The sequence below is a fragment of the Hibiscus syriacus genome, unplaced genomic scaffold, assembly GCF_006381635.1.
Source record: "Hibiscus syriacus cultivar Baekdansim isolate YM2019G1 unplaced genomic scaffold, ASM638163v2 tig00113337_pilon, whole genome shotgun sequence".
Classification (NCBI taxonomy): Eukaryota; Viridiplantae; Streptophyta; class Magnoliopsida; order Malvales; family Malvaceae; genus Hibiscus; species Hibiscus syriacus.
In genome coordinates, this window is record NW_024063456.1 from 1,098,719 (window position 1) to 1,121,756 (window position 23,038).

General features: G+C 32.0%; 3 protein-coding genes across 4 annotated transcripts; 2 read left to right on the forward strand and 1 right to left on the reverse strand.

The window, feature by feature from the left end:
* Positions 1-250: 250 nt before the first annotated feature.
* LOC120186252 (transcription factor MYB14-like) lies at positions 251-1,723 on the forward strand. Its single transcript, XM_039190237.1, has 3 exons — positions 251-476; positions 582-711; positions 1,149-1,723. Exons 1-3 carry the CDS (start codon positions 344-346, stop codon positions 1,687-1,689), a joined length of 804 nt encoding a protein of 267 aa, XP_039046168.1. The 5' UTR covers positions 251-343; the 3' UTR covers positions 1,690-1,723.
* A 14,812-nt stretch (positions 1,724-16,535) lies between these two features.
* On the reverse strand, positions 16,536-17,301 carry LOC120186211. Its single transcript, XM_039190204.1, has 2 exons — positions 17,009-17,301; positions 16,536-16,895 (listed from the first exon to the last, which is right to left on the reverse strand). The coding sequence occupies exons 1-2, from the start codon at positions 17,146-17,148 to the stop codon at positions 16,574-16,576; spliced, it is 462 nt and encodes a 153-aa protein (XP_039046135.1). The 5' UTR covers positions 17,149-17,301; the 3' UTR covers positions 16,536-16,573.
* A 2,404-nt stretch (positions 17,302-19,705) lies between these two features.
* On the forward strand, positions 19,706-22,424 carry LOC120186254. 2 transcript variants are annotated; one of them, XM_039190239.1, is made up of 5 exons: positions 19,706-19,841; positions 21,109-21,215; positions 21,601-21,784; positions 22,036-22,142; positions 22,235-22,424. In XM_039190239.1, exons 1-5 carry the CDS (start codon positions 19,770-19,772, stop codon positions 22,314-22,316), a joined length of 552 nt encoding a protein of 183 aa, XP_039046170.1. In that variant the 5' UTR covers positions 19,706-19,769; the 3' UTR covers positions 22,317-22,424. The 2 variants fall into 2 exon arrangements, with proteins under 2 accessions (XP_039046170.1, XP_039046169.1); XM_039190238.1 differs by having other exon boundaries at positions 19,721-19,841; positions 21,043-21,215.
* The last annotated feature ends 614 nt before the right edge of the window (positions 22,425-23,038 follow it).

The following is a 23,038-nucleotide window of genomic DNA, read 5'->3' on the forward strand; positions in this document are numbered from 1 at the left end:
AATTGTTTTTAAATATATATTTTCCCACGTTTTATTCGAGCACTAGGCTATATCCCCGTCCCGTCACCACCCTTGAAGAAAGAGAGAGGATATTTCCTAGAAATTATGGACCTAGTGGATATACCTTTTGAAAAGTATGAAATAATATTAGTATAATCAAGTAATAGTACTCTTTTGACTATTTTGACCAGCCCAACTTTTGCTTTTTTGTTCTCGTCGTGTTGTCTACTAATGTGTATAAATACTGTTGTTTTGAGCTTATATGATCTGTTCTTGCCATCTCCATTACAGAGCTAACAAGCCAACAACAGCCCAGATTTGTTAAGCTTTTGGAGAGAAAACAATGGGGAGAGCTCCGTGCTGTGAGAAAATGGGATTGAAGAAAGGTCCTTGGACACCCGAAGAAGATCAGATTCTCATCACTTACATTAATCTCTACGGCCATGGCAACTGGCGAGCACTCCCCAAACAAGCTGGTATTTTTTTTCCTTTCACTTGCTTTTAACTACTAACTCGGAAATTTCTAGTTTTTTATCTTTTGCTGATGTTGTCCTCTCTTAATTTCTTTTGTTTTTTTCCAGGTTTATTGAGGTGTGGAAAGAGTTGCAGGCTTCGTTGGATAAACTATTTGAGGCCAGACATTAAACGAGGGAATTTCACCAGGGAAGAAGAAGATACCATTATCGACTTACACAAAACGCTTGGTAATAGGTGAGCGTTTACATATTGATTTGCATTCGGACAGATGCATGGTTAGGGAAGTGAATTTATAAAATTCTAAAAGAGAATTAATTTATCAAATTTTAGGGATTACAGTAGATTTTTCAATATAAAATATAAAGAAAATATCTAAAATTTGTAGAGAAACGATCGCTCCATGTCGTTCAATCTCTGGATTTGCATATTCCAAGTTCCATCTTTTAGTAGGATAAATTTGAGTTCATATCAATTTTTTGCATATGCAGATGATTGGTCCTATTGGACTGTTTCTAGTTTGAAGTTGCTGTTTATTCACAGATCTGCATTGGTTTGATAACCATTTTGTAATTAATTAGGTTATAGATATAATCGTAAAAACATGTGGAACTGAGAAGATTCGGTGCTTAGAATAGTCGCCATGTTTCTTATATATTTGTTTCTTATTACAGATGGTCGGCAATCGCGGCAAGATTACCGGGACGAACAGATAACGAAATAAAAAATGTTTGGCACACCCACTTGAAGAAGAGGCTGAAACCGAACCATGGTTCCAATGACAACAAACGACAAACCAAACCCAACCTCGATTCATCCAAAGAACAACAACCCATGGATTTTCTAAGAACGACTGCAGATACGCCAGGTTCCCCACCAGAATCGACCAGCGAGGTTTCCACAGTAACCACAAGCGAAAACAACAGTAACATGTGCACGACCAAGATTGAAACACACGAAGATCACGTGTCTGAGATCGACGAGAACTTCTGGTCGGAAGTATTGTCGGCCGACAATTCAGGCATGGCCGGCGATTTTCGAGTTTTCGGTTCGGACACGCAACTTCATCATCAGTACTTTCCAAGCTCACCATTACTAAAGTTGGAACCGGTCAATGACTACGGTACAACTATATATGAATCGGATACTAACATGGATTTCTGGTATAATCTTTTTGCTAGAGTTGGGGATTTATCAGAATTACCAAAATTTTGAGTTGCTAGTTTAGTTATTGTAATTAACTTATGGATCTCGTTAATTGGTTGTATTGTAACCCTTTTGTTTCTTTATTTGTTCTCAAAATAAGTTATATTTCATAATAAATCTAATTTGATAATTGTTAAATTAACAATATTTTCACTGTGGAAATTCGTTATAAATCTATGGGTTAATCACACGGATTATTATTTATGTTTATGTTTTATCTATTTTTAGGTAACTTTTGTCTTTAGTTAATTGTCGTAAACAACAGTTAAATATTTTGATATAATCACACATTTGATCCATGTTATTTATATATTATCTCAATTTAATCATACTTTTAATAAATTAAAATAAATTTAATCTCTAATCGAATGATGAAGCGTGTCATGTCACGTGTCACTAATTAGAGGACGAACTTTATTTATTTTAATATATTTATTTCAATCAATCATAGAGTAACATGTGTTACTCTCTGGTTGAAAGAAAAACAAAATAAAACAAATTAAGATAAAAAGATTCAAACCTTGATAACTTAGGAAACTAAACATGTATCTAACCATTAAGCCAAGACAATTGCTTGGTCTAAAATAGACAACATGATGTATATATTTAATATTTTAATGTATAAATAGTTAAATTCATAATATTTTTTATATATTAAATTAAAAATATTTTTATGTTAACTTATCAAATATATTTTATTATTAAATTAATTTAAAAACATTTTATTTTAGTTTCATTTAAAATATATATTTTATGTTAAAATTTATTTAAAAGTATGACTAAATTGAGAGAATATGTAAATATAGGGACAAAATGTGTGATTATACCAACTATTATATCACATATTTTGTTAATTGTTAATAGTCGTTAACCTGTGATGATTATATCTTAATTAAATAAAAACAAAAGTGATCATATATTAATTAAATAAAAAAGAAATTGACTATATCTTATTTTTTTTTGAAATTATCAAAAGTGGATAAAATACAAATATAAATGATCATACGTGTAGTTAATCCTAAATATATATAAGAGAAAATAACCTCAGTGACCGAAAATGCCTTGTAATATACGATTTTGATTGCGATTCATTCCAATTTGTTGCGATAGGCGAAGTTCGCATTGCGATTCATTCCAATTCGTTGCGACAGGCGAAATTCGCATTGCGATTCATTCCAAATTCGTTGCAATTGGCGAAGTTCGCGTTGCGATAGTCCAAATATTGCATTTGTTTCTTAAGAATTTTCTCTAAAAATATAGAATTTGCGCGGACGTGTCGAAGACACGTATTACCACGACCACGACCACGACCCGAGACGGGACGGCGGCCGCGACGCGCGAGAGTCCCCCTTGTTCTCTATCACTCAACAAGGAAGTGGGAAAGCCAAACCTTAAATACCATTCCCAATAGTGTTTCCAATACTATGTGAGATTGAGCATTACCAACACTTGTTTCCAATACCATTACCTTCATTTTTGTAAGAGTTTAATTTTGAAACTAAAAAAATATTTATTCGAATAAATAACTTACCCTTTGAGGACTTTGATCATAAATGAAGTAATTGCTAAAACTAACTCTGATTCAAGTTCTTATAGTGTTCAAATGACTTACTTGTAAAGAGTAGATGATGACCAAACAACTCGATATGTTTCCTTTGTGTCATTATCAGCTAGTTTTCGTAGCATCCTCAGTTGAAAACTTCCATCATTGTCTCCTTTGCATTTGTTTGGTTAATATTTTTCTTCCATCAAAATCCTCAAAGGGTAAGTTATTTATTCGAATAAATATTTTTTTAGTTTCAAAATTAAACTCTTACAAACAATGAAGGTAATGGTATTGAAAATAAGTGTTGGTAATGCTCAATCCCACATAGTATTAGAAACACTATTGGGAATGGTATTTAAGGCTTGGCTTTCCCACTTCCTTGTTGAGTGATAGAGAATAAGAGGGACTCTCGCGCGCCGCCGCCGTCCCGTCCCGTCTCGGGTCGGGTCGTGGTCGTGGTCGTGGTCGTGGTCGTGGTAATACGTGTCTTCGACACGTCCGCGCGAATTCTATCTTTTTAGAGAAAATTCTTAAGAAACAAATGCAATATTTAGACTATCGCAACGAATTTGGAATGAATCGCAACGCGAACTTCGCCTATCGCAACGAATTGGAATGAATCGCAATGCGAAAACTTCACCTGTCGCAACGATTTGTAATGAATCGCAACGTGAACTTCGACTATCGCAACGATTTAGAATGAATCGCAACGCGAACTTCACCTATCGCAACGAATTTGGAATAAATCGCAATGCGAACTTCGACTATCGCGTTGCGAATATGGAAACTAATTTGCGATACCGGAAATCGCGTTGTGAATTATCGATTGCATTGCGATTTACTTGGTCATTTTGACAAATCCAAAAAAAATTGACCAAAATCGTATATTACAAGACATTTTCGGTAACTGAGGTTATTTTCTCTATATATAAAACATTTTTTTCTATTAAATATATAGCCACTACCCATTAAGATAATTGCCACTAAAAAAAAGAGCCACGCGCACGCGCATTTTAAAATGTCCACTTCATATATATATATATGGCTTAATACAAAAAAAGTGTATAGACTATATAATGTTTTTCGAATATGTACCTTAACTATTTTTTAACTCATATTAGCATCTAATATTTTCTCCGTTACTATTTTATGTGTCTGGTCATTAACCGTCGTTAAAAATCTGTTAAATAACATATGTCATATTCTAGTAATTCTAAAAATTTATTTTTTTAAAAACCTGCGTAATTTCATCCTCCACCCCACCCCCATCATTACCTTAGCATGTGCTCTCTCCATCATCCCCATGTTTCAATTAATTATATTTTGGGTTGGAATTAATAATAAATTTGAGATTACCGTCAAAGTTTGGGTTTTAGGTTTAAGAATTTATAAATTTAGGGGATTTGGTGTTGGATCGGTTGTGAAAGTATAGGGATTATGTTTGTGGGTAGGTGGTACATCCTATGTTATTGGGTGTTCAGTCGATTGTCGAGGTTGATGGTGTCGACAGTGACAAAGAGACTAAAATTAAAGTTTTAAAAGTTTTAATTTTTTTTAAAATTTGAAAAAATAGTTTTTTAATAAAATTCTCAAAATTACCAGAAGGAACGGCAATTAACATTCGAATACCTAAAATTATAATAGAGAAAATGTTATGCACCTACAATAGTAACGGAGAAAATGTTAGACACCGAAATGAATAAAAAAATAGTTTAAATACGTATTTGAGAAAAAATGTATAATTTGAATACTTTATTTATATTAAGCTTATATATATATATATATATATATATCAATTTGACAACGGCTAGTTAATTTCTTTTCTCACACTCACGAATTAATTTATAATTTTATTCTGTCCACCAAAGGTAATGGATTTCGTAGCAGATTTGGAGTCATCAATAAATAGGGATTGTTTTAGAAAAGACGGAGTAATATACAGTTAATATACGTTATTACCGGATACATTAAAAGATATTTGATAAATTTGGTTTTCGTAGCAGATTTGGAGTCATCAATAAATAGGGATTGTTTTAGAAAAGACGGCTACCGGAAATATCGAGTAATAATAATGTAATAGGTGGAAATCATGAAAAAATATTAAAAAATTTGGTAACCGGTAAACTTAGCTTGTCGTTTTGTGTCAATACTTTATAAAAATATATTGATCCATAACAATATAACAGGTAAAAAAATGACAAAATCGGTCTATAAATGACAAAACGGGTAAAGCGCTACCGGATATATTGAAAGTGTTGATACTTTATAAAAATGTATCGATCCATAACAATATAACAAGTAAAAAATGACAAAACCGATCTATAAATGACAAAACAGGTAAAGCGCTACCGGATATATTGAAAGTGTCGATACTTTATAAAAATGTATCGATCCATAACAATATAACAGGTAAAAAAATGATAAAACCGGTCTATAAATGACAAAACAGGTAAAACGCTATCAAATATATTGAAAGTGTCGATACTTTATAAAAATGTATGGGTCCATAACAATATAACAGGTAAAAAAAATGACAAAACCGATTTATAAATGACATAACAGGTAAAGCGCTACCAGATATATTGAAAGTGTCGATACTTTATAAAAATGTATCGATCCATAACAATATAACAGGTAAAAAAAATGATAAAACCGGTCTATAAATGACAAAACAAATAAAGCGCTACCGAATATGTTGATAGTGTCGATACTTTATTATAAGTATCGACACTTTTGGAATTTAAAAGAGAAGAAGTTATAGCGCTAATAAAGTGTCGATGCTTTATAAAAATGTATCGGTCCATAACAATATAAAAGATAAAAATATGACAGAAACGGTTTCGAAATGACAAAATCGGTAAAGAGCTACCGGATATGTTGAAAGTGTCGATACTTTATAATAAATATCGACACTTTTGGAATTTAAAAGAAAATAAGTTATAGCGTCAATAAAGTGTTGATACTTTATAAAAATGTATCAATCCATAACAATATAACAGGTAAAAATATGACAAAATCGATCTCGAAATGACAAAATCGGTAGTAAAAAAAATGTGCTTGTGTGGTCATTTTTATTTCAGAATTTTCATTTTTAATACAAAAAGTTGGATATTTTAAGCAAAACACAGTAAGAAAAGAACAAAAACTTTGCAGTAATAAAAGAATAACATTGGGAAACCCACCATGTTATCAGTTTTTCAAAGAACAAAAACCCATAAACAGGTAAATTTACAATGTAACCGGTAAAAATATATTGGTTAATTAGCAAATAAGTTTACATTATGTATCGGCACTCTTTAAATATGTGTCGATACTTTTTCCCCAAAATGAAAGCACAACGAGGTGCACGCATAAAGTGTCGATACATATAAAATTGAATTAATTCCAAAAACATCAAAACCGATAATTATAATGTAATAGGTAAATTTACAATGTTACCGGTTTAAATATATCTGTTTAGTTAGAAAATATGTTAATATAAGCGCTACCTATTACATTATATAAGCGGTACCTAATATGTTATTGTACTTGGTAATATTTTCGGTTATGTTATATCATTTAACCGGAAATATTACCAAGTACAATAACATATTAGGTGCCGCTTATATAATGTAATAGGTAGCTATTATATAATAAAATAGGTTAATTACTGAAAACATTATTAAACACAATAATATATTAGGTACCGCTTATATAATGTAATAGGTATCACTTATATAATAAAATAGGTTAATTACTGGAAACATTATCATACACAATAACATATTAGGTAGCGCTTATATAATGTAATAGGTAGCGCTTATATAATAAAATAAGTAGCGCTTATATAATAAAATAGGTTAATTACTGGAAACATTATCAATCACAATAACATATTAGGTACCACTTATATAATGTAATAGGTAACACTTATATAATAAAATAGGTTAATTACTGGAAACATTATCAAACACAATAACATATTAGGTAGCGCTTATATAACGTAATAGGTAGCTTATATAATAAAATAAGTTAATTACTTAATTTGTTATTACAACATATTAGGTAAACACTTAAAATGTTACCAAGAATAACATAACCGGTTAATTATTATTTTGTTATTTTAAAATAACTTGTACGTTTATTATAATGTAATAACATTATTTTGTTATTACTTAACTTGTACGTTATAAAAAAAATTACGTTAATATTTTTTATATTCATTTATTAACGAAAAAAATAATTGCATCTTGTAATTAAGTTTACAATGTCATATAATAAGAACATTATTTGAAAATAAATTATTTATGAATTGTAAAAAATATTTATTATCTAATTATTACATAAATATTATCGTAATTTGTAAAGGATTTGCAAAGATTATTTATTTATTATAAGGATTCTTTCGTTTTTAATGACATAAAAACTCATTAATGCTTTTTATAACGTACAAGTTAAGTAATAACCGCTTATATAACATTATTTTGTTAATTACTTAATTTGTTATTACAACATATTAGTTAAACACTTAAAATGTTACTAAGGATAACAATAAAATAATATTATTTTTAAAATAAATATTGCAAATTTATCTATTACATTATAATTATCGATTTCGATGTTTTTGGGATCGATACAATTTTAAATGTATCGACACTTTATGCGTGCACCTCGTTGGGCATTCATTCTGGAAAAATGTATCGACACAAACTTAAAATGTGTCGATACATTATGTAGACCTATTTTCTCATAAAATCGGTATATTTATACTGAGTACATTGTAAATTTGTCTATTACATTGTAATTATCGGTTTCGATGTTTTTGGGATCGATACTTTTAATAAATGTATCGACACTTTATGTGCACCTCGTTTGACATTCATTATGGACAAAATGTATCGACACTTTTTAAATTTGTGTCGATATATTATGTTGATCTATTCTCTCATAAAATCGGTATATTTATACCGGTTATATTATAAATTTACCTATTACATTATAATTATCGGTTTCGATGTAACATATGTGTCGATACTTTTTGAAAATGTATCGACATATATGTTTCACTATTCTCTCATTATAATATAATTAATGATATGTTATTGTTGTTATAATAAATAATAAATATAATTTATAATAATTTTATTTTAATAAAATATAATAAACATAATTTTTTATTTATAAAATTATAGATATAATATTTAATAGTAATATTGACATAATAATATTAAATAAATTATTCTAATATTTAAAAAAATATATTATTTTGTTAATAAATAATATTATTTTAATGTATTTGATGTTTATAATAAAGAATTTTTTAAAAAATTGTATAATTTGTGTTTACTAATTTTATCATTAAAAAAAATTATTTTTACCCGTTTTGTTATTGTTGGGTTAATAAAACCGGTAAAAATTAACTAAAATATTATTATTTCTACCTAAAACATCAATATTTTTTAACATTTCCGATAAAATGTCCAACAATAACAAAACCAGTAAAAAAATAACAAAACCAGTAGCGTTTTACCTGTTTTGTTAAAATAATGATATTTTCGGTAATTTTTACCGATTTTGTTATGCACAACAATAAAAAAACGGTATATTTTTACCCGGTAAAATGCCAAATAATAATAAAACCGGTAGAAATAATGATATTTTCGATAATTTTTACCGGTTTTATTATGCACAATAATAAAAAAACCAGTATCACTTTTTTTAGCCAATAACAAAATTGATACCGTATTTTTTTAGCCGTATATTAAGCGTCTCACGTGAGCATTCCCCCCAATAAATATATTTAAATTGGATTATCATTTCATGGAATGAAACTTGATTTTCTCAACGCAATCATTGCGCTACAATGAGATTGTTTTCTCAAACAATACATTACAATAGAAAATGGAAAATTGTACGACGTACCTCTTAATCTTAAGTTTTATATCGTTTTTATTGTTGAACGATTTTACGATAAAGAAAGAAAATATTTATAATATTTTTTTATCATTAATATCAATTAATGAATTTTACACCAAAGTTTTAAAAATAAATATCGAACTTATTGAACTGAAGTTTTTATTAAAGATGAAAAAACATTATGTAACTCACCTGTTTATATAACCTGTTAGACCCTAACTAACTTATGAAACAACTAATTAACTACTAGTTATAACACTTCCCCCTTAAGATGGAGGCTGATGAATGTTGTGAAGATTCATCTTGACTACAGGAGCTTTCATGATGATTCGGCTCCCTTGTTCTTTGTATGTATACGACATTCATGAACGTTTCTCTTGAATGAAAGTTCATGAATAATTATATTCATCCTCTCTTAGGTGTGTACGTGTCCTTTGAATTGCCTTGGATGAATGAACATCATGTTTAGCCAAATAAGCTTGTGATGCTTAATCTCGGCTCCACCCTTGAATGGATACAATGTATGACCGAATAATGAAGACCTCTTGGATGTTGGCGTCTAAATGTGTTCACATTGGAGTAAATATGTTCCTTGAATGTGCATAACTTCTCACATGCAAAGATTATGTAGCTTCGGTCATGGAAGCATACTAGGTACGTGACTTGTGCATGGCACCAAATTAGGATCTTAGTTAGCTAGTTAGGTAAGTTGTAGCTAGCTAATGTCACTTCAGCTACCTCCAGCTGCTTTTAGTCTTCAACTTAGTTATTAAGTCCTCAGCTATACTTCAGCTAGATTCAACTCATTTAGCAATCCTGTAAGCTCCTTTGAGCTTCCTTAAGCTAAGTGAGCTAGCATAACACGTCCATGAGCTAACATGAGCTGCCAAAGCTTGTAATCTTTGTCCCCGAGCTGCCTAGCTTTCCTTAGCTTTCAATGTACCTGAATAAAGCCTGACAACAAGTAATTAGATAAATAATGAGTTAGGAATGGAATGATAACATGGTGAACGCCTATGATAATGATGCAAATGATATGCAAGCTTAGGTTAATAATGTGAAACATAACAAATGCATGAATTAAGCTAAGTAAAGATGTGACTTTATAGGTTATGCATGAATATCATATAGTATGCAAGTGAATGACAACATATGAATATTCAAATATAGTCTAAGGTGTCAAAGCATGTTTATATCACATGTAATGCATAAATAAGTAAATAAGCAATGAAGTAAGGTAGAAATCCCTTTAGATTGAACTTGGTATATCTTCACAGATATGAACTTGTTATGAAAGAATTTGGTGTTAGACAAGATCACATCACCAAGCATTATACAAATCTATTGAGGCTGAAGGAGGACCCATTTATAAATCCAAGCTTGTTTTTAGCAGACAACGGCATTAACATGGAACGTTTCCAACTATTATAACTGTCGTTGGTTAAAGGTTGAGTAACCAAGACCATCCCTGAATTGTCAGATTGATAGAGGTAGTAAGGATTGCTACCATTATCAAAAAGATCATTTAGATCAACTATGAAGAAAAAGAAGGTAAAGAAACTAAAAAAAAGGACTTATTTATGCAGTAATAATCGAGGAAACAAGAAATATAACTTCTGATACCATATCAAACTTATTGAACTGTTGTTTTTATTAAAGATGCAAAATTTAGTTTACACAACTATGTAAACTCACCTATTTAGTTATCAGACCTAACTAACTTATGAGATAAATAACTACTAGTTATAATAATAAACATAGACTTTAAATCAGATAAAAGAAAATTGGAAGGTTGAGCTTCTCCATTTCTCACGAAAAGACAAAATTACACGTGATTCATGTGAGTGTGCAGAAATTAGTACTATCATCGCAAGATGCTCCACAGTTCTAAATCAAATGTCATCTAACACTCCAACCCATATCCGACCCGAATACGAGTCCGAGATGCCACATTGACTTTTAAAAACGATATTCTTACAAAATATCCAAATATTTGAACTCTTTTTAAGAAAATACGATAATATATTGTTGATTCATATTTGTTATAACCAATTAAAGAAAATATATGTTTTATGAACAGTAAATACTTTATGAACAGTAGCGAACAGTACCGTATGAATAGTAATGAACATAAATTATGCATTTACATAATACATAAATACGTTAAAAACATTATAAAACTCAATTAGAGCATAAATACTTAATTTATTGACTTTGTATACATGCCAACCATTATCATTCTTACAAAATACATAATATACATTTCTTTTCTGATCTGATCTTTGGAAAGGAGAACTGACCTGTCTTGCATAACTCTTATCAATCTTCCTCTTCTCAGAACCTACGCGTGAAACAATCACACGCTAAGTCATAGACTTAGTGAGGCATATAAAACATATAATAAAAACCATAAAACATTTCATATATCAAAATGCATACATGCACATATACCCTCATTATCATGATTTCTATCATTATCATATAACACATTTATTATATGATCTTGTACTTAACATTTCTGTATATCATATAATACATATAATATTATATAATTCATGTAACATATTTCATATCACCAAAACATATAAATCATATGTATTGTATTTGTTATTGTCTCTTTATTAGCCCCATGTACATTTTTGATAACTTAAGGTATTCGAGTACATTGAGGTTGTGCACAAATACTGTCACCACAGCTCGTATAAATTCCCACTAGGGGCACTGAATATTTATCTCGAAGGACCACTGTATATGTCCCGAAGGACCACTGTATATCCCTCGACTCTTGGCATGCCAACTATACCACTAGCTCTCATATCACATAACATGGGCATTATCATTTATATCATTTCACATATTCACATGTACATTTCACTTTTCATATGATTTCATAATCATATTTCACTTAGCTTATATCACTTTTATTGTGTTCATATAACATGTAAATCATTGTCATCTCTTGTTCTCGTATGCTTCACATACATCACATATATCACATATTCATATAGGCTCACGGTTTTATCATCTATATGTTATTTCCCATATACACTTTTATATCATATAAATATGTATCTCCTTATCACATAGCTTCTTATAATATCATTCACCTTTCCATTTATTTACATAAGCCACATATCATTTACAAGAACATATCCACTCATATAATCAAGCATACATATATTTTTTGGTCATTCATTTCATTCTCTATATCCTTATAATCAATACTCCATACACTATAACTATTGGAAATAGACTTATCACAAGTCCAATTCCTTATAATCCTATAAACTAAAATGCACTCATAAGAATCATATCTATCATTTAACATTTTTAGGAGTCACTTCTTACCATAGTAACTCCGTCACTGGCTCATCGTAAGCCAATGTTTTTCGATAGCACAAGTACAATTAAATTGCACTCACCTTAGCCTTGCTTTGATTCGATCCTAATTCTTTGATTGTTTCATAATTTGTTTAGGCTCAATATCTACATAAACATAATTTCCGAGATGAATATCATAAGCCTAAACCTTATAATTCAATACTAATAACTTGAGCTAATTTAATGAATCCAAAATTCAGTTTTCCTTTACGGGTGTATCGATACACTATGGGTGTATCGGTACACAGAATAGCTTCGAAATTCTCATGCATCGATGCACATTCAAAAATTGTCTTAGTGCATCGGTACACACTCAGAGTGCATCGATGCTCCTGCCCAGAATAGGCTATTTCATCCGAAAATTCATCAACACTTCACTAAATTTCCTCATATAAAACTCCTTTCATACCATTAAACTCAACTACTATTACTTAAACCAACTTATATCCATATAAACTATCTTTATCTTCCATATCTCATCATGATTCTTAAAATTAAGAATCATACCAAATTTTCCATGTTATCTAAACTTAATTCTAACGCTTTTAACTTCTTATTCTCATTGATAACAAGTCAAATTCATCCTCCAAATTCATTAAAACCTTCTTATTCAAAATTTCACTTAAAAAACCCATTTTCTTTAATCTTTCATAACTCCTTTATCTTTTGATTTTAAGATGACTTAAGCTTTCTTTAAGCTTAGTTATCATCTAATGATCAAAACCCAACTTAAAATTCAGCTAATAATCAAAAATTAAGAAATCTTACCTTTGCTCTTGAAGTCCACGGTGGAGAAGAAGAAAGCAAGAAGAAGAAGATAACTCTTCCCCCCACATGATTCATTCATATAATAGGAAAAAATATCTTTCTTGGCAAATGACCATTTTGCCCTTTAATTAATTTGATAATTACTAACAACTTTCAGGAAATATTTTTAAATAAGTCATTGAACCATTCAACTTTTCCACTTTAATCACCAAATTCTGAATTTTTACAATTTAGTCACTAACTCGTAGTTTGGGATGTTACATGTCATTAGACGAGACATATGCATGTATGATCACCTAAAGTGGAGCAAATTCATGATATAAAATTCAAATAATTAAGTGAATGGGCGATGATAATGATGTAGGATGTCGAAAACATTTAGCGGTGGTTTAAAATACTTACTAAAAGATGAAACCATTATTGATTATGTTAGGTTAGATATGATTGAATAGTTTTAAATTTAGTTTGTGTTTAATTTTATAATCAAAGTCGAATTTGAGAATCGATTACCCGTGATAAAAATTAAATCATTTTCACCGCACCTAAAATAAGTACCCTAAAAATTATGTTGTCTCAAAAAGTAACTTGAAGGATGAGGCTAGTAAAACAATGGTGAACAAATGCATAAAATAAACATGCTTAAATTTTAACTTAGAATCTTGTCAAAAATCTTGGATTTGGACCGAGCTGAAATTCATTAAAATATCAAAGCCTATCTTACTAATCAAATTTAGGACCTAATCAAAAGAAATTAAACTTATTAGGATTGGTATTCAATCATATTAATTAATTAAGGATGTATTTGTTATTGAGATTAAAATGAAGACAACCCAACGTCATGCAGCCCAGCCCAGAACTAAGAGAGAAACACGGGAATGAACTGATACATAGGACCAGAAGATGATCCCAATTGTAGGATGAAGATCGGCTGATTAAGAACTGTTGCAGTAGAAGATAAATTAAAGACACCTGCTAAAAAAATAATTGTTAGTGTCTTTATATTTAGTTATATGGTGAATCTTATACAAATCTTGAATGAAATTTTTTTATTCCTTTAATCTATTCTTCTTCTTCAATCTCTCGAATTTTCTTTTCATTTTTCTCAAGAAATTCACAGTCGACCTGTGACAATTTCAGATGTGTGCAAAACATTAAACATGAAACAATCTGCCTCAACAAAACGACTTATTTCTCAAAAAGGCGGCCGTAAGAATTCTAATGACTATATCATTTCTTGAAGCATTAGCAACAGAGAAAGAAAAGACATTGCTTTAGATGCATGAAAATACAATCAACAATTTCAACTCCACCACGAGGATGAGGTATGCAGTATGCGGACAAAGCTTATGAACACGTATCCATGGATGGGCTAAGCTTATGAATATGATTACAGATAAAAACTAAGAAGCGCTACAAGTTACGCGCTATAATTTCCTGACGCTCCATTTCAGCTCGGAAACTGGCAATAAATTCCTCAGCTTTGGCATCAATTCCATACAGCATGGGCGACCCCAATCCTACAGATTTCTCAGCACCACTTTCATTGCTTGTTCCCGCCTCATCAATTAGCTTCTTCCCATTCATCTTCTCCAACGGTTGCTGCTGAACATACCCCACCACTTCACTCACATCCGCCGCTTCTTTAAACAGCTTATCTATGTAAACCGGCGCCGCCGCTTTATTTCCGGAGAGGTAGTAGCGTCTGTACCCAAAAGGAAGAATACGACGTCTCTTCTTGCTCTTAAACTGAAGACGGCGTGTGGAATTGGAAGTAGGTATTTGCAGGCGGGTATTCTTATTGGGTTTTTTGATAGCTTTGGATTTGTGAAGCTTGTGTAGTCTGGTTTGGAGTATGGAGGAGAAGCTTTTCCATGCCTTCTTGCTGGAGGAAGCCTTATTCTCAAGCAAGACATGAACAAATAATGGGAGCAGAGAACTGCAAAAGGGTGTAAAAACTGCCGCTTTATAAAAGATTAGTATTTGCTCCTATTGTTATGTGATTCGTATTCTTTATGGGACTCGCTTAGGTATTACGCTATTTGCTTGACGCAAGATATAATAATCAGATAATGGAAGATTAGTGGTTGGAAGGTAATTTTTTTGTTGAGTTACAATGTAGTATTTATTTTAAATATTTTTAATTATTTGATAATAAATGTTTAGTCATTATTTCAGTCGCTAATGTTTGATCGCACGATCTCTAAGAACAACAACTTAATTAAGTTAATTTGTGTTTGGAATGTAAATTTACTTTATTTAATTAAGCTTAATAAAGCGGCTTAGATCCTAAGCTAATTTAACCGACAAGTTGGAATTAACATTCTTCTTATAGTTAATTAATGGTAAAAAAGAAATACGCTTTAATTGAATTTCCACGAATGTATGCTTAATTGACACAACTTTTTTCTTTATAGGACGAATCAAATAAATTCGGTACGAATGAATTGTTGTTATTCTTTGAGGTTTGAGTTTTGAGCACAAAAATATTATTAATGTGAGCGTTCATATCAAATGATGATATTTATCTTTAAATCGATATTATCTTGTACTTATCCCCACTATTAAAAAAAAAACGTTTTTCCTTGAAACCCACTTGTTGGTTCAAAAGATACGTATAGGTTATCTTGCTTTTGCATTTTCACAATATACCTCGTATTAGTTGAAAGTATCGTAGCAGCCAGTTGTCACCCTTCATTACTGATAATATGTTGAGAGCATATTTTCTTTATATCCAACTTCATAAGACTACGTTGCAAATAATGTTAACATACATTATTATGAGAGAGAGAGAGAGAGATTGAACTATTGGAGGGATCTTAACGGCCCAGATCCTCTCCATTCATTTCGTTTTTTCCTTTTTTGCTAAGAAAGTATTGTCATAAAGCATCATTTACAAGAGCCTCCTGTGCTACAATAGAAGTTATTTTAGTCGGGGCTTCTTCAAACAGTTCCTCTCCTATGGGTTGTCCGCCTTGTAGTCAATGCATCAATAATTTGATTTTGTTTAAAAGTTATACGAAGACTTCTTGTCTTCTGTGCTACCGTATTGGCAAACAAAACAATACTCGCAGTCTCAGCAATACCGGGTCTTGTAGATTACTAGGAGCCGGTCCTCACACCCAATGCTATACGAAATGAAACCAAATGGAATAGAAGAAACCATATGTTGATATGCACAATTTAAATTAAGCAAAAACAGAAGCTGATTTTGAATCAGAGGAATAATCAAATAGTTTGCCATGGTGCTTCAAGAACAGTCGTACAACATTAACCAAAACAATCTTCCTCGTAAACCAAGCAGTACTAAATACAAGCATCATTAGCAACGGAAAAACGTTGGGTTAGGCGAGCCGCGGCACCTTCCGAGACCAGCCCTTGAATCATCAGAGACTTCACTTCCCACGCCGAGTAAGGGAACCCTTTCCTCGCGTACGAGTTCAGCAACGCAGCACTCGCCTGCTTCACCAGCTCACGGAACACGTCCCCTTCTTCGTTCACGTCCCTCGTTTCCAACAATCTCATATCGGATCTGAACCGTTCACTCGCCCTCGACCCGAACACCTTCGATACCGTCGATCCATGTGGGACCATCCTTGGCCAAGCCTCTCTCCTGCTGCTCCAGAACCTGAGGATAATTAACAATCCACATTATGCATCCCCACTAGTCAACGCGGTTCCATAACAAACAGAGTTGTGAGGGAAAAAAAACTGAAACAAATAAGAATTTGATTTTCTTACTCAGGAGTGCATCTTCCTCGGGTTCTAGAGTAGAGAAACCCAGAGTGTCGTCTCAGAGTTGTTGTTGCGGCTGCAAAGTATGTAGTAAGGAAGAGAAAGAGGAAGAGTCGACTCAGCACGAGAGAAGTAGCCATCTTCATAATTTGGTCGGATGGGACTAGAAGACTTCCATTTTGAGGGAGGAACCGAACCGCTGTTTGGGATCTGATTAGGAAATTATTTGTGGGGATGTTCGAAGCGTGCCGCCTGCTAACCTGCTACTTCAACCTTGCTTTTCAGATCAGACTTGACGAGCTGGTCTTTACGTCACGTGGCTGCAGTTTTCGAGATGGATTATTTTAATAAAAAGTTTTGGGCATGTTTGCCCTCCATCGGTTCAATCTTCAAATATTCTTTTTCTAAACAATACAAAATTAATGTATAAATTCTAGTAAAAGTATTTTATATTTATTTAATAAGCAAACAAATATGAACGAAGATTAAACATTTATGTTTCTTTATCGATTCTTTGTTTAGTCGGCATTTCCTTTTCTTTAACAGACGAGTAAAGTTGTTCATTTAAGTTTCTGCATCCTTGCACTACTTGATTTCAAGTGTTGTTGACAAACTCAGAGTCGAAATAGAGTACTCACAATCTCACCGATCATGGCTGCAAACATGATCGCAATGGCAAGACCTCCATTAGTGTAATGATGCCTAACCAAATAACCCATTAGCAGCCACAAAAAAAACAACAAACAAACAACAAAGTAAGTTGCCTCTAATCTCATTCCCTTTGCAAATCCAGATTTATAACCAATCTTTTGTGCAACTTTCAACACCGATTAGTAGACTTGTAAATGCTCTTGATTCACCAACAAAAACTAAAGCAACCTGAACCTGGATTTGAACCATGACTGCAATTTAACTTGCAATTAGCAAACCTTATGGTAAATATCACGAGTGAATCCTAGCTGAGAAACTACACAACAGGAGAAATTCAAAGTTTTCTCTGTTGAAGTTTGTAAAACTAAATGGGTAAATTAAAAATTTGGTAACTGAACTTTTATACTATTCTTATTTTATTCACCATATTTTAAAAAATTTCAATTTGCTCACTCAACTTTATGGATTGAATTTTTCTGATCAATCCTTCGTTATATCACTTAGGGGTGTTAAAAAAAATATCTGACCCGAACTAAAAAAATAGGGTATTTTTCTAAAAAAATACCCGACCATACATTTTTCGGGTCGGGTCCGGGTCACAAAATTTCATTTTTTTCGTATACCCGGTTATCCGAATACCATGTTATAATTATTTTTTATATATTATAATATTAATATTTAATTATTAATAATTTTATATATTAAATTAAACTAATAAAATTTAAAAAAATCCACCCACCCAATAATTGTATGTTTAATAATTAATATAATATTTTTTAATTATATAAGTTTTATTTTTAAAAAATAAAAATTAGGTACCCAATTACCTGAATTACGGGTACCGCAAAATCCGGGTGTCAAGTACCCGCAACATCCATGACTTCGAGTACCCGAATTTAAACACCCCTAATATCACTAACAACTCGTTGACGTGGAATATTTTAATATTAAATATCAGATTTTCACATAATAATAATAAGGCTAAATTACAAATTTGATGACTAAACTTTCATATGATTCCTATTTTACTCACAATACTTTCAAAATTTTCAATTTTGCTCGTTTTGCCTTTAAACTTCTCATCGTCAACAATCGTCCACTGCTGCCCTCATCATTGAACCCATCTCTAGCCAGTGACTGCTCGCACCGACACCTTCAACAGCACTAGCGTCGCCTCCGATTGAATCCCTAGTGGTCAATCGTTAAGGAATCCAGCAGTTAGTCGTAGAGAAACCGTCGAAGGTTCGTCGGGAAACCAAGGCTTCCCATGGGTTTTCATCAATTTTTGGACACCCCAGCCGTCCGTTCATCTCACGCCGCCACCATTGAAGTCATTTCCTCTTTTCGACCAAAACCCAGTCGATTTGCCCTTTCACCGCCGCTGCCTCTGCTGGCCATCCGTTCGTCTAACCCCGCATAGTGACCAAAAAACTCAATCTATAAAGTTCAATGAGCAAATTGAAAATTTTGAAAGTACGATGAGTAAAATAGGAATCACATGAAAGTTTAGTTATCAAATTTGTAATTTACCCAAACTAAATTTAACATTTTTTAATTTTTACCAATCTTTAACGTCTCCAATCAGCTCCTCCATTTGTTTGAACTTTGTAAGAATTGTTGCAAAAGCAAAAATGGTATTCTAAGAATACTCAAAGTTTAGAATTTTCTTGAGTTTTTTTTTTAAAAAAGTAGCGTCCTGGGAAACAATCCAGAACTAGTACAAAAAAAAAATCGTAAATACGAGATGAAAAACTAAACATCAATAACTAAAAAGAAATAATCAAACATAATAGCTCTTATAGAACAACAAAACCTTACTCATTTAGTTAAAGCACACACAATAGTGATGTATGGAATAGAGAATTGGTCGTGCCATTACCGAGGAATTTATGACCATTTTTGCTTGTGGAGTTAACAAAAACCAAATATATAGTGTTAGTGGTGAGTTTATAAAAATATATAGTTAAGTGACCAAAGTGGAAACTTTAAAAAGTTTGTCGACTAATGGTTTAGTTTATCCAAATAAAAAACCAAGGAGGTTTAAACAAAAAAAAAGACCTGTACAACCCGAAACTCCAGAAAGAACGAAACAAAGCATTTAGGTTAAAACCCGGCAATGGTTTCTCTGTCGACTTGGTGTCGATACTTTGTTCATAAGATCGAGTACTCCTTCACTCTCAGCTGGAAGGTAGCATATTCTCTATTTTATCACTCCTCGCATTTAGTATTTGGTTTAGAATTTTTCATTTTTAGGTTTTCTCTAATGCATATGCGGAAAACTTATGATTCCAGAACATTGGGTATGACTTATTTCGTTTTTTTGATGATTTGGAAACGGAGTTTGAGTTCTTTTGATGGGCGTTTTATTGGGTAAATGTGGGGGCTTTTCTTTTTTGGGGTTCGGATAGTTAGCTTATGTTCTCCATTTCTTTTCTAATGCATGAGATTTGTGTTTTGGATTGTTAAACAGTTTTTAATTTGGGGTTTTGAGCATGATTAGTTTCATCATGATAGTGGTTCTGGTTTTGGAATTCCATAATCTGTTTTTACCTTTATGTTCATTTTTTTACATAACAAAAATAATTTATCCCATTGAAATTCTTAGAAAGTGTATGAAAATTCATGGAATATAATGATGTCAACTCAATGGTTTGCTTGAAACCTGTTTTTAGATAGAATATTAAAATCAGTTTTCAGGTTTGATTAGGACAAAGGCTATAACGGAGATACACTATGGAATGCTTTATACTCTTGATGCAAGTGTGATTCTCGAAACCTATTTGATGGGGGAAAAATATTCAAAAAAAAAAAGTCCATCAATGCGGGGTTTGTTAAAAGGTCGAAGATTATATTTAAATTCAGTAGACGAGGGAAAATATGTCAGATTTTTGGTCCCTGGTGAAGATAGTGAGAGCAATCCCTCTTGTTTCCCCCCCCCCAATTTATACCACGCTTTGGCCGAAGCTGAATTCTTTCTGTGGCGATGACTTATCAATATTTCAAGAATAAGCCTGCAATTGCAATTTTTTTACATTAAGTAAATCCTGCAGTGGAGGATTAGAGGGTGTAGGGTTTATACCATTTTTGCATCACTAAATATTTTTCACTAAAAAATTTTGGAAATTTAAAGAGGATGAGAGGGATTTTCAAAAATAGAATAAAGGTTCATCAGCTATATTTGTAAAGTCTTCATGCTTAGTTTATGATGTAGAAATGCTTATAATTGACAATGGAGCTTTTTAAAATTTTAGGTGGCTTCTATGGTTAGTTCATGCTTCCATGTGCTATGCTGCCTAAATTTTAATGGTTTCAGATATTGCTGAACTTTTTATAGGTATTTTCTTGTTAGCATTCTTATACTATTCTAACGGGAACTTCATGTGGAACAGAGCTATAAGAGAGGTCAAATCAGTGACCGGGAATTACAGGACGCTGTTTGGAAAAATGTATTTCAGGGAAAATTGACTTACTTACACTGGAGTAAAGGAGAGGCTATGGCCCCAACTATTGGCGAACAAGGGGGTACTCTTCTTGTACGGAAGATTCCATCCGCAGACCCAAAGTAATGCTCTTTTAGTCTCTTACCGTTCCTGAGAAATAAACTTATGGTTTCATAACTCTGGTTTGAGTTGGTCCATTGCGAATCATAATGAATCCATTTAAATATTTGTGCATCTAACCTCTGAAGGTTATGCTGTTCGTTTAAGTTTAATTATTATATTCATTCTGAGCATTAGTTTAGCACATATATGTGAAGATAAAAAAGGTATTTTACCTTGGCATCCTCACTCATGAGCTTGATGATTCAATCAATGCTCTCCGAACCGAATCTTGTTATTATTATTTTTCTTCTCACCATCCTTTAGTGTTCAATATATCTTTCATATTTACTCATCAGGTTTGGATATGCTTTCAAGAGTTCCTAAATTTATGCTTTTTCTGGACAGTCGCATTTTTGTCGGGGATGTCATTGTCATGAAGGACCCTAACAGATCTGATAACTATCTGGTCAGAAGATTGGCTGCCACTGAAGGATATGAAATGTTGTCTAAGGATGAAAAAGATGAGCCATTTGTTCTTGAAAAGGACCAGTGCTGGGTATTGGCTGACAATGAAAAATTGAAGCCCAAGGTATTATAGAATGTTAGTAATACAACCAATAAAAATTTTGTTTGTTATTCTTATATAAATCGATAAAACAGACAATTATATGGTTCACATATTTTATTCTAGAGGCTGCTTGTTAGCTATTTACATGCATATTTCTCATACCATTCTTAATAATGAATAACAAACATTATTCAACTTTTTATATGGCTTTGAAGAAGCTGATCCATATTCTCCATTATGCTGTCTTCATTTTTTTTTGTTTGAAATGATAGGAAGCTAAGGACAGTCGGTTATTTGGTCCTGTTCCCATGACTGACATAGTTGGCCGAGTTATATATTGTATGCGAGCAGCTGTTGATCATGGTCCTGTTCAAAATAGGTAACTCCTTTATGGTAATTATTTAACTACAAACCATTGATTTCATATTAGGTAAAAGTTTTGCTAATTGTGTTGAAAAATTTATGTTACAGTTATCACAGTATGCGAAAGGATTCTCCGGTGTTGGAAGTGGAGCTGGATGTCGATGACATGGTGAAGAATCACAAAACCTAAACTGTCTACACTTGACTGCGTATCTATTATCTTTATTACTTTTTTTCCCCTCTGTGGGTATCTTTTTAGTTTAACATTGAAGTGAAGGAGAGAATAAAAGGAATCAAAGAGGGCATTTGGGCACATGTTTTATTCAGGAGGATTGCCGTTTGTTCGTTTAAGATGCAAGGGAGAATTTTATAATGTCATCTTTCCTTCGGAACACGAAGAGCTGTCTGCCTTGGTGTAGGATTTTGATCTTCAATTATATCGAACATTTGCTCTTGGAACGTCTACGGTTTATAGGTTTTTTAAATTAATTTTTGGTGATTAAAAGGTAGTATATCTTTAAAAGATTCTCAATAAGTTGACAATAAACACTCAAACATCTCTATTGAAGACAAGTTCGAACCTGAAAAATTCCAATGGACTTTTAACCACTAAAATCAATTGGTTGGTGCAAAAAATCCAATAGAACCTATAGTTTCTAGTTTGAATAACTTGGCTGGCACTTTGTGGGGGAAAGGAAAGATATGGGATTTGGGTGATCTCGGGTTGAATTGATTGACCTCCATCAGTAAATTATCCTTTAGTCATAAAAACAACAATTGCGTTGGGTCTTTTTACTTGAATATCACCCTTTAAAAACTAATATTCATTTTAACCTTCTTTTTATTTTATTAATTTTCAGATTAACACCATTTTTTGTCTTGTAAAGGTGCCTCTTCTTCTTTTTCAGAAAA

Bases quoted from the DNA above. Each gene is read 5' to 3' on its own strand.
- LOC120186254 (XM_039190238.1), top strand. From the start codon at position 19,770: ATGGTTTCTCTGTCGACTTGGTGTCGATACTTTGTTCATAAGATCGAG. The intron at 21,785-22,035 runs GTATTATAGAAT...TTGAAATGATAG, and splicing joins ATGAAAAATTGAAGCCCAAG to GAAGCTAAGGACAGTCGGTT. The intron at 22,143-22,234 runs GTAACTCCTTTA...TTTATGTTACAG, and splicing joins CATGGTCCTGTTCAAAATAG to TTATCACAGTATGCGAAAGG.
- LOC120186211 (XM_039190204.1), bottom strand. From the start codon at position 17,148: ATGAAGATGGCTACTTCTCTCGTGCTGAGTCGACTCTTCCTCTTTCTC. The intron at 16,896-17,008 runs GTAAGAAAATCA...AATTATCCTCAG, and splicing joins CGAGGAAGATGCACTCCTGA to GTTCTGGAGCAGCAGGAGAG.
- LOC120186252 (XM_039190237.1), top strand. From the start codon at position 344: ATGGGGAGAGCTCCGTGCTGTGAGAAAATGGGATTGAAGAAAGGTCCT. The intron at 477-581 runs GTATTTTTTTTC...GTTTTTTTCCAG, and splicing joins AGCACTCCCCAAACAAGCTG to GTTTATTGAGGTGTGGAAAG. The intron at 712-1,148 runs GTGAGCGTTTAC...TTCTTATTACAG, and splicing joins CACAAAACGCTTGGTAATAG to ATGGTCGGCAATCGCGGCAA.